The sequence below is a fragment of the Felis catus genome, chromosome D2, assembly GCF_018350175.1.
Source record: "Felis catus isolate Fca126 chromosome D2, F.catus_Fca126_mat1.0, whole genome shotgun sequence".
Lineage (NCBI taxonomy): Eukaryota > Metazoa > Chordata > Mammalia > Carnivora > Felidae > Felis > Felis catus.
Window position 1 is genome coordinate 37,310,855 of NC_058378.1, and position 21,498 is coordinate 37,332,352.

General features: G+C 41.4%; 1 protein-coding gene across 42 annotated transcripts in view; it reads right to left on the reverse strand.

Moving 5' to 3' along the window:
* The window catches only part of KCNMA1 (potassium calcium-activated channel subfamily M alpha 1), a 731,637-nt gene that overhangs the window by 298,682 nt on the left and 411,457 nt on the right, over nt 1–21,498 (reverse strand). For all 42 annotated transcript variants that reach the window (XM_019813336.3, XM_045040192.1, XM_019813339.3 and 39 more), the window contains 2 exons: nt 1,562–1,655; nt 595–706 (listed from right to left, as the gene is read on the reverse strand). In XM_019813336.3, coding sequence (XP_019668895.2) covers nt 595–706; nt 1,562–1,655 — 206 coding nt within the window. The remainder of the gene's footprint in view (nt 1–594; nt 707–1,561; nt 1,656–21,498) is intronic.

Here is a 21,498-nt window from a genome sequence, read left to right on the forward strand (position 1 = left end):
ACCTGCCAGGGACAGACAGGAAGTGACATGTTGAGCAGATACAGGAAGTAAGATGTGAACACAGCACCTGCAAAAGCCCCTCCTTTAACACGGGAGGGGAGCTCCACCTCCTTCAAGGAGACAGGGTGGCTCGAGATGCCTTCCTGTACGCTGTCCCACAGAGGAACTCTTAGCTCTAGATAAACCAGGCAGGAACCACTCGTCATAAAACCGAGAAGCAGGCAGAAGCTAACTTCGGCAGGCAGGCCTTCTGGGGCACCTGAATCAGTTACTCGGAAAGTTGGCCTCGTACCAGGCTCTTCTTTGTCCAGTTCTAACTGCAGGCTGAATGAAAATGACAGAAGCACGGGCGGAAGTCCTGGCTGTGACAGTGTGACCCGTAGGCTTCAACAATGAGAAAACCGCCTTACCTGAAGCACTCACTGCGCGAATCCTCCTGGGCTAGTGCTCTGAAGAGAACTGTCCTCACTAACCCCCCAAACTCCAAGACGTGTGCACATTCACACAAAACTTTCTTTCCGTGGGGACAGCCCAGGCCTCTGATCCACCACAGTTCGGGAACCAGTAAGAAGAAAGGAGGAGAGACTGACTTACCAAGCCAACTTCTGTTTAAGTACACAGACACAAACACTGGGGGAACCGTGAAGAAATCTACCACAGAGTTCACTTCCAGCCAGAACCACAGCTTATCGTTGGCTGCAATAAACTGGGGAAAAAGAAAAGGAGACAAAAAAATGAGAAGCATGATGCTGGCATTCTAACTATGTTCTTTTGCCAAAGGCTATGTTTTGGTTTTTCATGGGGGCCTGGAGGGAGATGTTATGTCCTTCTCATATCTATACCAATCGCAGGCTGTTTCTGTCTTAGAATTTGGATATACAGCCTTTTCTGGAGAGTGACTGTAGACTATGTTAACCTTGGAGAAATACCCGGCAATCTATTTTCCTATGGTTTTCAATAGTGTCATCGGAAAGTTTGAGTGGTCTCATCTTCGTTAGACTCCAACGTAAATATAACTGTAAATAAGGCATATACGTATGCATCCACTCACACATGCACGTGTGCACACACATGCACACACAATCTCTGTGATACACACTCTGTGCAGCCACCCCCACCCCCACCATCGCCGTAAACAGGCTCCAGTATAAATGCCCAAGTCCCAAATTCGGCCAATCTACCCCCTTGATTCAGTCCTCACACCTGTTCTCTTAGGATTCAGTTAAGCGAACCCTGATAAACATAATTTTAAGAGAAGTTTTTTTGTTCCTATTAAAGGCAACAATGCATTCATATTTAGAGAGATGAGAAACAGTAGGCCAGCAAAGGCAAAATAGTTATTTCAATCCCTGTCTCCTCCTTGGAACAAGATTTTAACATGCACTTCAGAAAATGCTGAGTTGAGGAAAGGTCTCTGTCAGAGACTGAAAATCACAGCGCAGGTCTGTTGTCTCCCCTGGAAACACTGGGCTTCATCTCTGCGAGAACAGATGCTGGTGAAGGATGGTCCCTGGGTCCAAGATGCCCCATTATGATACCGGGTGGCACTGATCAGACTTACCCTCAAGCCAAAGTAGAGAAGGAAGAACACGTTGAAAGCCATGTCGATCTGTAATGTGAAATCTTTGTAGAAATTCTGGCAGGATTCTATTGGGCTATTAGACAGGAAGAAGAAAAAGCAAGAGGTAAATGAAAAGCATCATCAAGTCTTCCACAACACCGTGTAGCAGTGGTGCTCGGGGTAGAGGACAAAATGAATATTTGTTAACTAAAACATTTGGTCTTTCTACCCTCTGTGATAATCAAGCAAGCATTGCCAAGGGGTCTTTTCATTCAACCATTCAGTCTTTTGTTCTTTTGTTTTTGCAGTTATATATACATATATATATATTACTTTTTACCATCATTCAACAGGTGAGCTAAGAATCTAAAAAGGATCATGCAGACACCTTGGAGGAAGGACAAGCAAGAGAGACCATCAAATTCCTTAATTTCATATTAACCCTTAAAGAACTGACTTCTTTCTTTAAGAGGACATGTACCAAAGCTAAAAATAGTCCCTCACACCCTCAAGCACACTGGAAGTGGAGCCCATTTTCAGTGAAACACAGTGGCTATGTTTTAGACCTCTTTAATGCCATCAGTTGATTAATAATAAAGGACCCAGGAGCATCTCAGGAAAACTGTGGAGGAGAGGATCCTGGTTGATGTTCTGGCTAGACTAAGTATGGACTTTAAGTGCAGCACTCGGATCTGGAGAAAGAAGCATTGCCTAACCAGTAAAGTTCAAGACCCTTAAACCAAAATGTTGAAGCAGTACTCTAAGGGTTAATTTCTTTTCTTTTCTTTTCTTTTCTTTTTTTTTTTTTTTGGCATGCAAGTTAATTGGCTTTGTGTGTGTCAAGCAGCCAATGCGAACCCCCAGCACACTCTACTTTGTTCAAGAGTACACAGTTTAAAACGGTACTACTATACAAACTGGTACATGGCTTCCATGTGCTTTCCCGCATCAAACTGATCAGAGGATCAGTGTGTGAAAAGTCCCAAGTTTGGGGCTGAGTGGGAAGCAGGAAAGCCTCATAAGTATCTCAAAGCTGTAAATGAAAATTCATAGTATACTCTTATCAGTAAGCAAATGGTAACACTCAGGCCAGGAATATAAAGAAAGTGAGGGGAGGGAAAGGGGAGGAAGGATGGGGAGAAGCAAAATACCTTCCCTGGATGGGAAGAAACATGGACCTCCGGGCCAGGAGAGGGCCCCCTTGAGAAGTGCAGGATGTTGGATTTCTGAGTACCACCATTTTGGAAATCACTGTAGGCAATACCAGTTAGTATAGTTGTACTTCTGCAAGGGCAATGCTTGGTTGTTCAACAGGCATTATGGGAATGCACAGTGGGTCAGTCTATGGGACTCTCCAATCATATTACATGCACTGGATTTATCCATTCTTCATCTTTATTACAAGTCAAACATGCCCTTGGTCATCTCCCAAATCACAAATAGGCGGAAAAACCTCCAGACAAGCATTAAGAGTTATCTACACTTGCATTTACCAACTACGCAGACTGAACAAAGAGCAAACACTGAAAAACAGTTCTTTTACAAAGGAAATGACAACTCCTAGGTTTTCACTAAGGTGGGGAAGTGGGAGGGAAGACAGCATGGAGTTTGCTTAGTCCAATGCTGAAAGGAGGCAGAAGCACAAAAAGCCAAACCATTGCTATTTGCCTCCTCCCTTACACAGGTATTAATTTAAATGAAAAAAAAAATCCAGGCCTAGAGTTAGTAAGTGACATTTCTGCAATTCCCAAGCCATGACGGTGTTTTGTTTCATTTCAAAAACAAGACCCATAAGGTTCAAAGGTGTCAGAGTTCTTAGCTACTCTAGTTGCAGTGAAAAGAAGTACATGAACTAGGTTGACCAGAAATTCACTGTAGATTGCAAGGGATAAAGAGACAATGCATCTCTGTGCTACATAAGCCACTGGTATGATATGCTACTGAAGAATGAATGAGGTGTGTGTGTGTGTGTGTGTGTGTGTGTGTGTGTGTGTGTCTGTGTGTGTGTGTGTATAAGAGAGTGAGCAAGAGAATGAGGGTGGGCAGCTCCATTCGTAAATACTGCACTTCAGCTTTTACTTGTACCAGTAGTGACTTAGCTGTGGAAATTCATGTTCATCAAGATTAATAGTCATAGTCAAAGGGACAGAGAGAAACTCTTTGCTCCCAAGTCTATCATGGAAAACCCACTATCACTTCACCAAGGCCAAACAATAACCTTACAATTGCCTACACAATAGTTTTTGGTGGCTTATTTGGGGCTCCTGTGAATTTTCTAGCTCCTGTTAATGCCATGGCCTTTGTGGTTAATTTGGTAGTAACCTTAAAGTGTATCTAATAGGGAAAACATTTGCTAGGCTGTGGAAGAGAATGGGAGTGGGGGAAAGATGTTAGCTCAATGCCATTGAGGATATTTTGGCTCAGTATAAATAGAAGCAGAACTATAAGGAATCAGACTAGACTGTAGCAACTTCTTTCCATTGATCCTTTCCTTCCTTGTCATTTCTGTTGTCCCCTCCTATATTGTCCATACCCAATGGCAACAATGAGAGGGCTTGATGCTAAAGGACACAGTGTTGAAAAATATACCTCAACAGCATCCCTAATTTACAGAAGACAATGTTGAAACCATATTAAACCTTTTCTTTTGTACTTCTTTCAAACATTCAGACCTGATTTAATCGTTGCTTCACCTTGTTCCTTGAGTCCTAGACTTTGAGCTGCAGTAAGAAAAGGAGCAAATTGTGCAGCTTTTTCTCTGGCTGGAACTCACCAATGATATGAGCATATTCTGCTAAGATGAAAGAGAAGCAGAAAACTCTGGGATAAAAGAGGGCCAGCCTCTGGGACCCCTGTAGGACCAGAGTGATCAGAAAGTCTGTTTTCTATCACTTTTAGCTCTTTCCTGCTTACATGAGAGCCCAAGGAGAAATGTCCTGCCTAGTTTTCTCAAGTGGCAGTAGAACCCTTTATCAGGATCCCCTCTGAGTTAAATCCTCCGAGTGCCTGCAGTCCACAAACTCCAACAATCAGAGACCACAGAGTGGAGATTCTAAAGCCCCATCATTTCATTCCCCAAATGGAAACAACCCATGGAGAAGTTCATTGATCTTATAAAAAGAAAATACATAATTCAACAATAAAAGGGTTGGCCATATCAACGAGGATTTATTTTCCTCCCAAAGAGATTTTTATCTAAATGATTAATGCTCATTGTAGGATAGAAAAATGAAACACAAACTCTTCTTCCTTCCTATGTAAAATAAGAGAGTTCCTTGTCTAGACACACAGAAGTTTCAAGAGCTAGAAAACAAATTGCTTTGTTTTTAACACAAAAGAAACTCTGAATTACACACTTAAATTTGGATTGGCATTCTGATGAGGCATGACCACATCAGAATAGGTTTTATGTGGATATATGTTGCCAATAGAAAAAACAAAGTGGAATTTTAAGAACTTAAATAAGTATACTGGTTCTGATCGTGGTAGTAGAAAATGGACTTTCCCTAAATTATTCCTGGTTAACTAATGACTTATCAATTAGATGATACAAGGTAGTTGGTAAGCTGATGGACTCTTCATTTTTAGACTCCCACAGTCCATGGATCAAAGGTGATACTAAAACCTTAGGCAAGCTTAGCATTTTGACCAGGACTCTGTGATTGGGACACCTTCAAAAGAATCTCAATAAAGACCTGCTTCTTTTATTTAAATGTTCAGTGTAGGATAGAGGTCTTATTTCCTCTTGACCATCAAATAAGGATATCTTCAGTATTTAGGTGTCTGTAGAGGAAACTGAGACTCACTCAATGTGGCAAATAGATCTCTTTCTTCATCTATTTAACATTAACATATCCAATGAAGACCCTTGAGCCAGAAGATCCAATAGTCCTTCCTAAAAACTGACTTACGTACATGTCATTCCAAAGACAAAGTTTTCTGAGCCTCAGTGGCTCAGTTGGTTAAGTGTCTTACTCTTGGTTTCAGTTCAGGTCATGATCTCACAGTTGTGAGATCGAGCCCCACATCAGGGTCTGTGCTGAATGTGGAGCCGCCTTGGGATTCTCTCTCTCTCTCTCTCTCTCTCTCTCTCTCTCTCTCTCTCTCTCTCTCTCTCTCCCCCTCTGCCCCTCTCCTCTCCTCTCTCTCCAAAACAAAACAAAGAAACAAAGAAAAACACTTGTCTTTCCAAAGCATAGGGCAAACAATAGCTAGCCAGGTTTTCTTTCCAGGAGCAGAGACTCAGGACAAAAAAAAAAATCTCACTTCCAATGCTTATTCCTCTGGAAATCTGCATCATCTCCAAGAGGGTAGTGATTGCCCTCTCTTCTCAGCCTCTCAACTCCCCTGGTGTTTTCTGAAGTCTGTTTTCCTAACCTTGTGAAGGTATTTCTCCAGGACAGTGGTTCTCAAACTTTAGCAGGCACCTAGAAGGCTTATTAAAGCATTGGCAGGCCCCTTCCAGAGTTTCTGATTTAGTAGGGCTAGGATGGGGCCCTGGGAATTTGCATTTCTAACGGTTTCCCAGACACTGCTGCTTTTCTGGCGACCACATGTTGAGAGCCACTGTTCCAGAAGAACTTTCTTGCAACTACACACTAATTACAGGTGTCGCTGCTCGAGAAGATTCCCATTCAGACCTGAACAGAGGTGATTAAACATCTGAGCCCACCCCCGGATAACCAGCTGCATACCACTTAACTAATTGCTGAGATCAAGAGGTTGAACAGATATTTTCAGTTTCAGATGGGAACAAAAATTAAGACAATACAGAGAAGTAATTACAATACCACCATGCGAGCTTTACCAACGACATTCTAATTAACAGAGTGCCTGAGGAGCACATTTTTGTTTAAGATTAAAAGGAAAAATGATAAGGTATATATGGGGAGAGGTTATGGAGACCATCATTTATAAGAGATAACAAAATGTTAAGCAGTTTAGGGACAACAACAACAGCAGCAGATATCTGAGGTGATTTAATAAATAATCACATGAGAGGGAAGGGACTAACTGAGGAACAAAATAGCACTTTGTGAAATAATTTCCAACACTTAAACTCTCCTTGCTTTTGTGGCTAGTCCCTTTTTAAATTGGATGGAGCCTTCTCAATTCCCACCAGGATTATGGACCACCGGAGTGCCCACAGCACCGAAGACATGAATCAATACAGTAAGCTTAATGATTCCAGGCTCTTCTAGTCTCACCTCTGCAATGTTGCCAGATTAATTTAATTAAAAGATGTCATTCATCTACCATCATGGCTCCCTCCTGCCTCCCGCATCAGCTCTAACCGTGGCTGTGAAGGACCTCTAAAACCCAACCTCACTACATGTCCCATTTTTGACCACATGCTCCAGGCCAAGCCCTTTGCTACCAGGAGCTGGTGCCTTCCTTATTTCATGAGTGTGACCCACACATTCCTAATTCTAAATCTATGTTTTTGTCATGGCCTCTTCAAATTGTTCCTCCCTCTTTGTGTTCAAACATTCTGCAGCCTTCAAAACCAACAGAAAGGTGCAGCTCAGTGAATTACTCATGCCCTGGCTGACGTCTCCCATGTGTCAATTCCTATAGCGTTAGGAGTGAGGATTCTAAACCATCTGGTAATGTTGATTCTCATCCAATCCAATATAATCATATCTGTCAATTGTATAAAGTTTGCACATACTATTGTATTTGGTTCTTACAACTTGGCAAAATAAAGTAGATATTTTGTTATAAACCCCATTTTGCAGGCTTCTGAGAAGTAGAGTCTCAGAAACCTACCCAAGATCATGTAGGTAAGTGGAAGAGTTGGGACAGAGACCCAATATCCCTTCTGCCATGCCACTTACTGTTCCAGAAGAACTGCAACATCCTTGGAGAGGTAAAAGAAACATAAGAGGTAGCCTCTGATATCCACAGACCCTGGCATGGAGCTTATGTAAAAACGAGGAGGGCTGACTGATTTACAGAGGAGGTAAAACTGCCCTAGAAAATATAATGTGTTTGTCAAATGGTTTGGGAAAATCCAAAGGAAGTTGATCTGTCCAACCTGTATCTAACCCTGCTCTGTAAAGATGGTCATATGGGACATTACTAATCCCCAGAAGTGCTTCCTGGGCCCCTGAGGGGGCTAGTGGCATCAGGAAGCCTGACCCCATCTGCTGAGGATAAGTTCCACTGCTTCTTGAGAAATAACTCCTAGGTATCCATCTGCTTAAAGATGGATGACCTTCAAGATAACCCAATTTTTTCTCACCCTCTATTTTTCTAGAAGAACAAGAATGGACATACTAATGGAATAATGTTTAGATACTTTGAACACTTCTAATTATGGACCAGACTGTAAATTTTGCATCTCATTTCATTCCATTGAAGTAAAGAAAAAATATAAGTTCATACAGTCGCAGATACTATGGAGTCTATTTGCAATCAAGAGGTAGGCAATCTAAGTGATTTGAGGTTTTCCTAGCAATGTCTGGATATACTGGATAAGCAAAGTACCTCAGTTTTCCTGCCAACAAAATAGGAATAAATTTTTTTAATGTTTATTTATTTTTGAGAGAGATAGAGAGACCGACAGAGTGCAAGCAGGAGAGGGGCAGAGTGAGAGGGAGACACAGAATCCGAAGCAGGCTCCAGGTTCTGAGCTGTCAGCACAGAGCCCGACATAGGACTCGAACTCACAGACTGCAAGATCATGACCTGAGCTGAAGTCGGACCCTTAACTGACTAAGCCACCCAGGTGCCCCCAAAATGGGAATAAAAGCACCTAGCTAATCAGAATATGAGACCAAAAAATTTTAAAAGGGAATGCAAGTCTTTGCAATATACTCCAAATTAGAAATCAATATTATTATTCATATAATTTTAGGTCTCAGAAAAATACATTGCAAGTTAATGATAAAAGTGGATTTAGTGCAAATGACATGACAGTAATTAATCATTGAGAAAATAATATTCTTCACATAGAACATTGTCTTCTAACCTGCACAGCACCCCAGGTCTTGAATGGATCCAAGCTGCAAGCTTTCTATCCTTTAGCTATCATTAGTGCTCCCATTATAATTACCTTGTCAGAGTTATGTACTTAAGAGCTTATCTTTCTAATGTTGGTGCTTTTAGTGTTTCCACTGAGTGGAGCATATATTCAATAACTTGTGTAGGCTTTATTACTTTTATCAAACAGAACCCAACTTCTTCTGTTGACCATCATTTTTACTTTATCCCAGAACATCTGAGTAGCTATCTTCTAAGACATTATTGTTGATGGGGGCAGTTTGTGTTCAGTCATTAATCAATACTAACGACAATGGCATCAAAAGGAGCCTTTTCTAAATCTTCAGACACTTGTTTTAGACCTTGCAATGGTTCTAATGCAAATAGCAAACACTTTTTGTTACTTGATCCCAAGCCAGTTGGTTAAATGGCCTTGTTGGGAAATCTTCAGTTACGTGTTTGTATCAACAGGCCTATTAATCTTTCTGACAGCATCAGGGTTCCAATTATGCCTCTGCTCAATTGATGAGATGCGATCCAATAGCCACAAACACATGCCTCATTAGGGTCATGCTGAAATGAACTGGAAAAAATGGAGAGGTGATATATAAACCCTTACTACTCTGGAATCCTATGTGCTCTGTCTCCTTGAGCTTTGACTGTTATGGAGAATCCTGGAACAATGATAGCCATAGACTTCAGAGCAGTTGTATGGCTCAGGGTATCTACCTGAATAATTGGTCCTAATAATTAAGCATTCTCAAGAGACAAAAATATGACATAGATGGCTGATGAAGAGAACAAAATACATCAGTTCCTTACACACTGGATTTCTCAATGAAACACACAGATAATTTGTTTTCATAAAACTCACATGGTGAAATCTTTGTCACTTTTTTATGGAGTTCTTCTGAATTTTCTCACGAGATTTCAATATGCTATCCAAACTTAGGGTCTCCTCATCTTCATTCCATATCTGTTTATCCACTTATGTACCCAAATAAGTAAGTCAAAAGCAAAATGTGGGCATTACAAGTTGACCTCAAGCACAAATAGCAGTGAGCTAGTTTTTGGAATTTGATGAAAAAGTTAAAATCCCAGCTCTATCACTTATTAGCTGCACAGTCATGGACAAATAATTTCACCTCCATGCCTTGGTTTTCTCATCTGCAAACTGGAGATAAGGATACAGACCTCACAGGCTGTTGAGAGCATAAAGTCAGATGAGTAAAGACTAAGCACTGAAAAGGTGATAGTTATTTTTAAAACTAAGGTAATAACAGTAGTGATAATAATTACTGTTTGTAGAAAAATGCCAAAAAAAGGGCAATCATCCAAATGAACAAAAACCTGATAGAATCGATTATTTCACACTTAATTTTCTATTTGTACCGGCTTTATTGCCTCTTTATCGGGTGTTGCAATATAATTCAAATGCCCAATAGGTTGTGCAGTGAGCTAACATCTGGTGTGATTCTATATATTAGGGCATTGCGTTTGGGTAATATTAAAGAAGAAACACCAGGGAAATTATATTTCCATAAAGGCAGCCACACAGTCTCATAAATACTAAATAATTAACCAAGATTTCCTGACAGAGAGAGCCATGAGTCACTTTAATGAGTGGCCACAGGAGGCTGTGTATTCTTTTCCTGGGTCTTTAGCAGAAGAGAGAGTTTCATTTGCCTAGTTGGCTTAGTATGGATCTGGAGGAGAGGCAGGGGGACGAACCAGTCATATGTCTTCTAAATATCTCTTCCAACTCTACATCCGTAAGATCACTGTTGGACTCTTGGAATGAGGTCCAAGACAACCTACCCACTAATGCTTGTTTTCTCCAATTTGTCCACAGACTACAATTATTTCAATCACTGTTGTTACCAGAGTGGAATTAGTGTTCATATTTGCCAGCAACTTTTATGTAATAAATCAGAGTTAAGCTACTACGTGAAACAGAGTCTCGCCAAATGAGTGCTGCTTTGGTTTTCACTGAACTGTCTGAGGACTCATGACAGATTAATTCTTACTCTTATTCCTCTACCTCCACTGACTACAGCCATCTCTCACTGAGTAAAGTCCTATTTATCTAGTAGAGGGATAGGATGAAGTAGATAATTCAAATACACACACACACACACACACACACACACACACACACAAATACTATAAAACAGACTGAGAGTTCTTCAAGGGCAGGGTCAATGAGCATGTACAGTCATCGAGTGGTACATGTGAGAGGGTACACATGCACATACACATGTGCACACACACCCACAGCCTTCCAGCACAAGTGTATTCTCTCTACCCAACCCCAACCGCACTCTGAGACCATCCACAAAACAGGATGGCCTGGGTGAGGTGAGTAGAAATGGGGAGAAGAGGGAAGCAAGAATAAGTTCCAGGTCTGAAAGGACAGCAGGGAATCCAGACACAATGCCTGGCATGGAGGGGCGGGGCAGGGGTGTGGGGGACACAGTAGCTCTGACCCCTGGAGCCAAACTACTCTCATGCCTACAAAAACTTAGACCTGAAGAAGCCAGAAATGAGGATTCATCCTAACACTCCTGGATATTAAGTGTTGCCACACCACACATGTGCTGAGAGGCCCATAGACAATCATCTCCTGGCAGTAATAATCACTAGTCAGCTCCTAGACACTGGGGGGCAACTGCCTGGTGTCACCATTTCTGGAGGAGAGAGCAACCATAAGGAAGCAGCCTGGGGGCACAGTTTCTAGGTGCTTTGGCCTCAAGGCTTCCCAAATAAACTATGAAGGTCTCAAAATTGCATAGAGAATGGGAGGGGCTCCAAAGGTTGAGCGGGTGGGTTGGGGTTTCCATAGTTTAACAGTCTTTCAAATTACCATGGGACCTCTTTGAACTGTTACTGGGTGCAGACTTTAAAATTCTCCTGTTTGGGCCTTCTCCTGCTATTTGTCTTGGATTCTTCTGGGCATTCCCTGATCATCCTACTAGTCTCCTACTTAGTATGCTAAGGATACTAAGATGCTAAGGAGCTACCTCCCTATGCTCCCATCTCTGTCCGCTTCCCTGGCTTTCACGTAATCCTGACACACCAAAACAGCCTGACCTTGGCAATGCCTCCTTGCTATTGGTCTACCTGCAAGGATTTCGAGTGGGAAAGCCAAAACTACCAAATCTACTCAGCTAGGCCCAGTCTGCTCTGGGTCGCAGACTGGCAGCCTAATCAAGTGAGGGTAATGAGGATGCATGAGACAGATCCTTTCCCTGTTCTCTTCACTGAACTCCGATTTCCTGCCAGCAGCCTAAGAGACTTAGATCTGCTACAGTTTCAATCCTGCTATCTGCCAGCCACATCCGATCCAAGCACAATGGCATAGATCTCCTCGGTGGTCTCATCCAAAGAGCTACAATGACAAAGACTGCCAGTGCTGAAAACCTGCCTGGTACCAATACGGGGAGGCTCAAGAGAATGAGGGAAAAATTCAGTAGGTAAAGAAACAGTTGTTGCATTTGTCTGCTTTGCTTCACTTTGAAGAATAGAAAACACTGTCACATAACATACATACTCACCGCCGAGACACCGGCATTTGTTAAAAGGTACACGTGAATTTATATGTGATGCTAAAGGATAATTATGATAGTTTTGTTTCTGACATCCTGAGGTGGTTTTTTTTTGTTGAGAAATTTTTTTTAAGAAGACAGAGAGAGACCTGGTACAAGTCCTTCTGACATCTGGCGTAGAAAACAACTGCACCTTTATATTACACAAGAAAATAAAATAGCTGTGTCTTAGCTCTGTCTTTGGCTGACAGCTGAGTCGTGGAAGTTTTGTAAGTATTCCTATTTAGGAGTTTTGTTGAGAGCCCAGCAGCCTCACAGCCAAAACGGAGAGTCTGAGATGTTGCTGATTAGAAGTCATGAGTCTGCTGAGTCCAAAGCAGGAATCACTCCTTAGGAATGCCATAAAGTGACCTGGGCAGTGAGGACCAACATCACCATGGAAAATCAGATGTGACAAGTTACCTTTAGAGACAAATTGTCATCATTAACAGGGAAAACGGTAACGGCTTGTTAAATCCTATGGTTATGCAATCATATATTCAAGTATACACTCTCAATTTCCTCTTTACTTCATGAAAATAACTTCTTACCTCGAGGAACATTTATTTTCCTTCACTCTTCCTTTCCCATTTGCTTCTGGTTAGCGGGGCAAATCATTTATTATCAAAATTGTCCTGCTCATACCTCAGGAACAACAGCTCTTTCCACCATATTAATGGTGTCTACCTGACTCCTGGATCCATATTCAGAAAGTAATGATGTGAGTTGTATGCTCACTGGAGTAAAAGCTTCTCTTTCCTTGCTACCTTCCGCATGTCCCCCTTTTTAATTCTGTGGCCATATCTTTGATTTTCTCTAGAGTCATTTTTCCCCCTTGCTGTGAAAGGGGGATGCCCCTAGGAAGCTTATTTCTTATGATTCTCTCTTTTGTCTTCATGAATGGAATCCATTTATCCCCCCTCTATGTTGGGTTTCAGAAATCCTTTCATTTTATGCGGAAGCGCTGTGTTTTTATGAAAAAGAGAAGTGGGTTCCTTTACTGAAGAACCCCAAAGAGGAAAATCAGTTGTTTCCCTTACCAAACCCCCAGATGAAGACAAACTCTGGTAAAGTGAGAGCATGTCAACATGCTGGTCAGGATCACCTGCTCTGCACTGGTCTACACTAAAATTCCATCTAAGCTCCTTTCAAAAAAGGAAACACTTCCATGTAAAGAGCCTTTTTACTGGTTACCAAAAGAACATGCTATAAAATTCTAAGCAGAGTCTATTTCTACAGGGTGAATAGGATATATTTAACAGAATGGGGGAAAAGAAGTATGGAAAGAACTTCAATCTACTAAATTCCCCAGATATAAGGAAATCAGGATTCATGAGAAAAAATAAAACACAGGATATGAAGCTTTCAGTTTTGTGTCATTATGACTGCTTAGTGTGGAGTTTCAATCTAAGAGGCTCTGGAAAGCTGATTCTACCAAGAATTCTTGGAACTCTAGGAACTCTTATTCCTGCCCTAGGATTATCAGAGTTTGGTAACACCAACCTGTCATCATTCTGTATTTACAGCCAAGGTATGTCTAAAATGTAAAGCATCTACTGTTTATGTGAAATAACAAAAAAAATCCAGCTCAAAAAAAGACCCTAACAATTATTTTTTTTTGTAAAAGTTTATTCTGAACATAAAAGCATGAAAAAGGGAGAAAAAAAGACATGTTAAAAAAAGAAAAGCAGTTTTAAAAGGAGTCGTTAGACACCCTAAGGCAAAAATATATTTCAATGAGTGAAAAACGATCACAGTTACTAATCAGTAGTACTGAATGCAATGCCAACATGTTTCGATAAATATGGTATTCCTTCATAGTACTACCATTTTACTCTTTTAAAGTTGAATTAGTGGTACTCCTGTTTACACGACAAACTAAGACAAAGGCCAATGACTGTATTTCCCAGGCCATTTAGCCTAAGAAGTTTTTTTGTTTTTTTTTTAAGTATATACAGTCAGACATTTATTAATCTTATTAGCTCTAAACAAAACCAAACTAGGCCACAGTGTTCAGAAAGATGTGATAAGATAATGTAATAACTGGTCATTTGGAGCACATCCATGCAGATCTGGGAATTTGGAGGACTGATCATCAGGTAAGTGGTTATTTGGAAAACTGACCCTTGTTTCTAAATTCCTTGTTGTTACCCTTTGCTCAGCATACATCTAAATAGATTAATTTCTCTCTTTCGCAACGTTTTAGTCTTGAGATTTTAAGGGACAGAATGGCCTTCGTGGTATCACAGCAAACTGGAGACCCACAAAGGTGTCCAAAGGGAACCCTACATCCCAGTGCTTCAGTGTATTGGAATGCTCGCCGCTTCAATTCCATGCATGCGCCCAGTGCTCACTACATTCAGGTCCGGGCCTTGGGGGAAAGCTCGCGGCATGCATGCACAGTGCGGGAAAAGGATCTGGTTAACCTGGAGGCGACAACCGAAAGGGTGAAGTTGCATCATGCAATGAAAACCACAGCTTGGCCTTAGCTGCCATGCATAAAAGACCTACATCAAAGAGTCTGCAGTGCGGCTCCTGGGTAAGAGTCGATATGAGAGAGGTGAGTTACTTCAGCAATGAAAGACACGGGCAGAAAAATGTTCAAACCACTCTAAACAGGACACTGTACAGAGCACTGGCATTACACGTGAGAAGAGGCAGCGTTGGGGACGGGGAGGGGAGAGACAGAGGAGGGAAGGTGAGGACAGAACCTCTGACAGTCACTCTGATGAGATGGTTTCCCCGGCCGTCCTTTCGAATGCATGTCTTATTATAATGTATGTTGCTTCAACAAATAACCTCATTAGAGTCTTTAACATCAACCATAATTTTTAAGATGTTTTGAAAATTCAGGAAAAGCAAGGCATCAGTTACATAAAGATACACACCATGATTTCCTGTGGTTACAATTCATTATACAAGCAGAGCTGAGCTGGTCAGATAAATAAAAGACAGTTAAGTGCCAACATCCTTAACCTGTGGGTTACAGAACTCATGGTGACTCCCGAGGTATAACATGGCAGTGAAGCAACCCAATAGTCATGAAAGCTTGGGGCAGCACAAAGTAGGTAACTCTATGCAACTATAGCCCCAAGAAGCCACTTATGACCCTTTTCCAAACCCACTCCCAAGGGAAGCCATGTTTTCTTCATCTCAGCATGCACGGCAGGTTAGAAGTGAGTTCATCAACATATACCTTGACCATTTCATAAAACCTTAGTTACAGGTGAGACTCCCCAAAGGTGTTTTAATCAAAATCAAGTGATCAGAAAAAAAAAATTAAAGTTCTTCCTAAAGGAATAAAAATAGTACTGATTCAGTAGGATCCCACCAAGCATCCCTCTGATGTCAAATCCACACAGGATATCTGAGAACTGCCTGCTTAACATCTGCTTTCTTTTCTCCTTCCCCTTTGCCTCTTGTGATCTCTGACACAGTGAACGCAACGCAAAGGATAGTATGGTCTAAAGGATGGTGTGGTCTAGGTCTAACTCCCTCCAATTTCTCCTTCCTGGTTCTGATTGGAGAAAAGCAGGCACCTCTTGACATGCGCTCCTGGAGCTCAGCCTCCTCCTACCCTGTGGGTGTGATCACAGCCCTGATGGGGGACACACTCCACAGGAAGGGGCAGGGTGCTATCTCAGCCTCACGTGCTCCCTGAGAGCTGACCATCCACCAACACTACAGGATGCAGGTAGAAAAGAAACCCAGGGCTGCTTCCCACACCAGCTTCCGCACCTCAAAATGCAGCTGTTTCCACTTGGTCGCAACTCATTCCTTTCTCATGGATTAAAAACCTAAAGGCTTAATTTAAATGACATGTTTTCAAAAAGATTATAGTTTGCAATGAAAATATAATAGTCTATACATTCATTCAATAAATTTCTCCAAGGTTCTTTTAAGACAGGCACTATCTAGTTTGGGGAGACATAAAATTCAATCAAACATGGTTCCTCTTCTTGAGTCATTTTCCATTTAGTAGAGGAGTCTACCCATATTTTAATTTCTGGAAGCATATATGCAACAGTGCCTTGCTTCAAAATTCTACTATAGGACCTTAGGCATGTTACTTAATCTTTCTGTACCTCAGTCTCCTCATGTATAAAATGCAAAGAATACCCACCTCCTCAGGTTGTTGAGAGGAATAAATGAGTTAGTAAATGTTAACTGTTTTGTTAGTGACTGGCACATGGAAAATGCTGTGTCATTTTAGCTATTATGGTCATTAGTACTGCAATACACATAAGAAACAAAGGGCTCTGGAGAAGGTGGCCTCCGCCTAACTTCTGAGATAGGTTATGAGTGATGAGTAAAATCCGTCAGGGACAGAGGCAGGATAAGGTACTGAAGCAGAGGGACAAGCATGGACAGAAACTTGGAGGCACAGGAGCACACAGTGCATTCTGGGAATGGGGGGGGGGCTCTGTATGACTGGAGCCTCAGCAGACTAGGATCGGCAAGAAATGGGGCTGGATGGAGATTGTGAGGCATCTGTGTGCCTTGGTAGCATGTCTAGTCTTTATCCTATAGGAAACAGCAAGGTGATAGAAGTTTCAATGCGGGCGAATAAGGCCATTATCTTTTGTAGGACGTTAACAGGTAAGGATATGGAGAAGGAATCAGAAAGAGGATCATCAGTCAAATTAAATTCTAAAGGAAAAAAGTCACCTACACAGATAATAAGATAAAAACTGTTACTGCAGCACTAAGTATCCTAAGATCCTGGGAATTGTCCCTTACCTAACCATGTGGCTATTTTTTTTTTAAGTTTATTTATTTATTTTTGAGGCAGGGGGAGAGGGAGAGGGGCAGAGAGAGGAAAGAGAGAATCCTAAGCAGGCTCTGTGAACAGAGTCCGATGCAGGGCTCAGACTCACAAACCGTGAGATCATGACCTGAGCTGTGAAATCAACAGTTGGACAGTTAACCGTCAGAGCCACCCTGGGACCCCACCATGTGGCTACTTCTAAGACAGCCCTCCCCATCATTACAGTCTTTGTGTCACAGGACATGTGTCTCTTCATCTTTGGAAAGGACCTACCCTATTAAGAAGGCATTCTCTCTGCTTTTTGGAGAGCAGTCTCTAAGTTATAGTTAGAATCTACATGGATTGGATAAATTTCAGTACCTGGAATGGAGGAAGGCCATCTGTACATACTAAATACTTGCCAACGATTATAGACAAATAACTTGTGAACATACCTAGGCATGCAGAGGAGTTACAGCTAACACTTTCTCTGCTGATTGTCTAAAGACCTTGGTTAACGCTGTCACCAAGCATCATACTCCAATGCCTTTTAAATGTTCTATAAAACCCTATGTGTCGTGTGTCTAGGCTTCTGTGAGCATGACGAAGTAGTTTTTCTTTAGAGACTTAGATTTCCTCAGATCCCAGAGGGCTGCTGAGAATACAAATTTTAAGGGGCTGCAGCTTTCTTTTGGCTGCAGTCAAGAAGGCAAGAGGGAGAGGGCCATTTGTGAGAATGTGCTCTCCTGCTAAAAGTTATGAAGTGTGGAGTGCCTGGGTGGCTCAGTTGGTTAAGCATCCGACTTCGGCTCAGGTCATGATCTCACGGTCCGTGAGTTCGAGCCCCGCATCGGGCTCTGTGCTGACCGCTCAGACCCTGGAGCCTGTTTTGGATTCTGTGTCTCCCTCTCTCTCTGACCCTCCCCTGTTCATGCTCTGTCTCTCTCTGTCTCAAAAATAAATAAATGTTAAAAAAAATTTACAAAGTTATTAAGTGTGATGCTCACTTAGCCCAACTTTCAAGGACAAATGTAGTGGAACTCTGTACCCTCAGCTGATGAGGCAGGAACAGGAGACGTTTGCTTATATACTGCTGTGACCATGTGATCATACTTCTCTGGTGGGTTTTCATTTGTTCTAAGTGCATTCTAGTTTGAAGCCAGGACCAGAGTACACACGCTGACCTGGGGGGGAAATGAACCCTCTGCACTCGGACTTGTGAGAAGAAAACATGATGAGCTGAACTCGTGGCAGAATCCCAGACTGGTACTATCTAAAACAACTGCTGCTGCACAATTAGCAGACACTCAAGGAACCGGTCAGCTCAGCAGGAAGCCATCTTTGTGGGGCAGCCGCTGCCGCAGGGACCGATTTCAAAGAAGAGTGTAATAGGTCTTAACTAAAGCTAAAATAAAAGATCGCACCCAGGCAGCTGTTGCCTCTGAAGAATGGAGGAAGGAGCATGTCTTGTCTGGAAAGAGGGTGAATATTTCTCAGCTACCTAATGCCTCTCCTTCTCTTTCCCAGCTGGGTAAAAAGATGGATGCCAACAAATGCTGTTTTCTCCCTCCTGCTGCCCCAGTAGGTAAAAAAATATACACACAAACAGAATTCCAAAGAGCTGACAATATCATGCAGCAGGGTCTCATCACCTCCCCAGGTTGCTCTGCTGGTACTTATCGGACAGAAACTGACTGGGAATTTGTAAGAGCTCAGAGCATGTGTCCAGTCCCCAACGTCTTTCCCAGTGACTCGGTAAGTAGATCTGCTTCACCTGCTCCTTTCAAAGCCTGTGCTCCTGCCAAGAAATGTGCTGATCATGTGCACCTTCATATGTATGCATCTGTGTGTGATTTCAGATGAGCCTGACAGACTGAGAGTAACTTTTCAGTAGGTAGCAAGTTAACAGTTTGATCAACAGAACTGACCAAGGTTTGAGGATGCTTATGTTTAGAGAGGCTAAAAAAAGAAAAGAGGTGATTTAAAACACACACACACACACACATACTGTATTTACAAGTAGTTTACTGAATAACGATTGGTTTTTAGTTGATTTTAAACCTCAATCGAAGTCATTTTGAAATTAATGTCATTTAAAAAATTCATTCAATGGCACCTTATAAAAATCTGTATATGTTACAATTTGTTTATTTCTCTTTTAAAAATTTAGTTTTTCACAAGGGAGTTTCTTTTTTTTAAATATGAAATCTATTGTCAAATTTATTTCCATACAACACCCAGTGCTCATCCCAACAGGTGCCCTCCTCAATGCCCATCACCCACTTTCCCCTCCCCCCACCCCCATCAACCCTCAGTTTGTTCTCAGTTTTTAAGAGTCTCTTATGTTTTGGCTCTCTCCCTCTCTAACTTTTTTTTTCTTCCCCTCCCTCATGGTCTTCTGTTAAGTTTCTCAGGATCCACATAAGAGTGAAAACATATGGTATCTGTCTTTTTCTGTATGACTTATTTCACTTAGCATAACACTCTCCAGTTCCATCCACGTTGCTACAAAGGGCCATATTTCATTCTTTCTCATTGCCACGTAGTATTCCATTGTGTATATAAACCACAATGTCTTTATCCATTCATCAGTTGATGGACATTTAGGCTTTTTCCATAATTTGGCTATTGTTGAAAGTGCTGCTATAAACATTGGGGTACAAGTGCCCCTATGCACCAGCATTCCTGTATCCTTACAAGGGAGTTTCTATGTGCTGATGGAAGATCTCTATCTTCTGATTGGGAAGGAAAAAAACATAAATCCACATGTGATAAAATGTCCTCAAATGATACAGAAAAAAAAAGTGCTTCTAAAACCTGGGGGAAAAAAATCAAAAAAGTTCCACACCCGAGTACAGTGTTGTGGCGACATCAGTTTCCTGGTTTTCGACCAACCACGACCTGCGGCTATGTAACATACAACACTATAGTTGGAGGAAGGGTGCATAGAAACTGTAACATTTCTGCAACTTCTTGAGAATCTTAAATTATTTAAAAATAAAGCTATAATAACAACATAATAAATTACTTTGCCTGCATGGTTTTACTTTAACCAGGTATCAGGTTAGTATTCTATTCAGTGGCAATTAAGAGCCTCAAATATATCAAATATGTGTGTGTGTGTGTGTGTGTGTGTCAGTATATATATATGTCAGTATATATATATATATATATATGTATATATATCAGTATATATATACATATATATGTATATATATACTGATTTCTTTAAAAAGTGTTTATTTGGCACCTGTTATGTGAGTAGTACTGTGTTCAATCCAAAAAGATACAAAAGAGGTTTAAGATAGACTGGAAATACCAATCGATATTAACTATCTTGCTCCCTTCTCAGAGGAATGCTAATTGAGGCAGAGATGCTGTTTATTTACTTTGCAAATTATCATAGACAATCTCTCAAGACAGAACGAACTGTCAATAAATATAGGTCATTAATGTGATAAGGAAACTCCTAGAATTAACCCACAGCAATCTCCTCAGATAAACAGATATCAGGTGACAAGCTGTGTTGAATAATGCTACTGATGTTATAATGACCTCCCCATGTAGCATAAAGCTCGTCCTAGACTAAGCTGTTCTTTATCTTGTGTTTTTCCCTCTCCTTATCTTCCCAGAGCTCAATGCTTGCCTTAGTAAGGAGCCAGTATCTGATACCTGCTTAGTTAAGGTACAAGGGATTGATAAAAATTAATTAGATTTTTAAAAACAACCAAATAGGCTTCAAGAATGGATTTATAATTGTAAATTTTCATATAAATTTTAAGTGAGAAAGAGATATTTGGAGTACAGGGGTCTTTGTAGCACCTCAAAATCACCCAAGGGTAGCAACCCATCCACTCCACCTACTAAAATAATGCTTATTCAGGGCAATTCTATGGGAAATAAAGTCAATACCAAGATGAGGCAGTAAAGAAGGATCCTTAGAATGCCAAAGACTTTACAAGGAACATGTCCACTGCTTTATCTTTCTGAGAAGCTTCCTCTACTAGGAACAAAAGAAAATTGGAGACATGTGCAAAGAATAAAATCTCCTGGAACTGAAGCCTCACAAATGAATATCCAGGAAGAGCCACTTCAATCCTTCCTGAAATAGAAGATGTGGCACTGCTGTTAACTCAACACTGTCATTACCTGCAGGTGGTTTGGGGTTATAAGGATTCTGGAACCTCCACCTTTCTCTAGCTGTTTAAAGGATAAACAAGCAGATCAGCTCACACTGGAAAAAAATAAGTTATTCAAACCTCTTTCCCAAAGAGCTGGGAAAATCCTACTCTGAAGAAGGATCCTATCCTGACTGCAATATTTTTTTTAGGTATTTCTTAACCAGAGGAAGACAAAGACTCACAGAAATATATGGCATCCATAAGAATGAACACCAGCAAAGGAAGAACAGGCTGCTGAACTCACTCTTATGTTTCACACCCATGCTATTCCTTCAAAAACTTACTCATCTACCTTTGAACACCCAGCTCAGTGGCTACCTCCTCCAGGAAGATTTCCCTGATCCTCCCCTCACCTGGGGGTACCTGAGCCCTTTTCTGGGTTTTCCCTTTCTTTATGAGTGTTTCTGTTGTGGCACTTAGCATTCATGCAGTGGTCATTTA